This window comes from Nothoprocta perdicaria, unplaced genomic scaffold (genome assembly GCF_003342845.1).
Source record: "Nothoprocta perdicaria isolate Ctin4 unplaced genomic scaffold, notPer1 scaffold_932, whole genome shotgun sequence".
Classification (NCBI taxonomy): domain Eukaryota; kingdom Metazoa; phylum Chordata; class Aves; order Tinamiformes; family Tinamidae; genus Nothoprocta; species Nothoprocta perdicaria.
The window spans coordinates 1-1,305 of record NW_020456235.1 but is presented as its reverse complement, the minus strand read 5'-3'; the positions used below and the strand labels follow the sequence as shown (position 1 = coordinate 1,305).

Below are 1,305 nucleotides of genomic sequence, written 5' to 3'. Positions count from 1 at the left end.
GCCCGCCTCGTGCAGCAGCAGCACGCGGGCCATGCGCTGCAGGATGAGCCGGCGCGCCCAGCGGGGCACGGGCCGCGCGCCGGGGCCGCAGTGGTGGACGCTCATGATGAAGATGGTGAGCGCCGTGGAGGCCGTGATCATGGTCATGGTGGCGATGTAGTACTTGCCTGCGGGGTGGCGGGACGTGGCGCCGGGGCCGCGCGGCCGGACACCCCCGCGTCGCGCCCGCGCCGGCGCTCACCGATGAGCGGCACGCTCTCGGCCGGCGGCATGCTCTCCGCCACCAGCAGCTGGAACACGGTGAGGGCCAGCAGCACCGTGACGCCCAGCGAGACCTTCTCGCCCGAGTCGGCGGGCAGGTAGAAGCCGAGCGGCGCCAGCAGGGAGATGAGGATGCAGGGCAGCAGCAGGTTGAAGATGTAGAAGGAGGCGCGGCGCTTGAGCAGCAGCGTGTAGGTGACGTCGGGGTAGGGCTCCGAGCAGCAGCCGTAGGTGACCACGTTGCGTGTGGCCGGCATGCCCAGCACCTCCCACTCGACGTTCTCCACGAAGTCGGCGAGGTCGCCCGCCTCCAGCCCGTGGTGCAGGTCCACCTGGTTGCCGTCGTAGGTCCACGAGCCGAAGGTGAGGCGGCACCGCTGCCCGTCGAAGGGGAAGAAGGACACGTCCACCTTGCAGGAGCTCTTGGTGATGGCCGGCGCGTCCCACACGATGCGCCCGTCCGAGCGCAGCACCACGTTGGTGTCCGTGGGGCCGCTGAGCTGCTCGTCGGCTCTGCGCAAGGAGGGTGACCGTGGGCTGGGGGTGCCGGGGGGGCCCCCAAAACACCCCTGCTGCCTCGTGCCCCCTACTTGTTGTAGAGGACGATGTCCGGGCGCCACACGTAGCTGCTGGGCACGCGGATGCTGTCGATGCCGCCGTAGGCGTCCTTGTCCCAGGCGAGGAAGGCGTCGCGCCACGCCTGGCGCACCCACAGGTAGGACGTGAGCACCTGGTTCCGCTCGTCCTGGTACCGGGGAAGAGCTGCCGCTGGGCGCCGGGACCCGGACCTGGCACCGGACCYGGCACCGGAGCCRGACCTGGCRCCAGACTCGGCACTGGACCTGGCACCGGAGCCGGACCTGGCACCAGACCCGGCACTGGACCTGGCACCGAACCCAGACCTGGACCTGGCACCGGATCTGACACTGGACCTGGCACTGGATCTGGCACAAGACCCGGCACCGAATCTGGCACCAGACCCGGCACCAGACCCAGCACCAGACCTGGCACTGGACCTGGCACCAAACCCGGGACCGGACCTGG

The 1,305-nt window shown here is 70.4% G+C and overlaps 1 protein-coding gene across 1 annotated transcript in view; it reads right to left on the bottom strand.

Annotated features, from left to right (window-relative positions):
* Window positions 1–1,006, bottom strand: part of LOC112958975 (neuronal acetylcholine receptor subunit alpha-10-like) — a gene marked incomplete at its 5' end in the record, with an annotated part of 1,265 nt that extends 259 nt beyond the window's left edge. The window contains 3 exon segments of the mRNA XM_026052925.1: window positions 2–167; window positions 242–774; window positions 852–1,006. Coding sequence (XP_025908710.1) covers window positions 2–167; window positions 242–774; window positions 852–1,006 — 854 coding nt within the window.
* Between the last annotated feature and the right edge of the window lie 299 nt (window positions 1,007–1,305).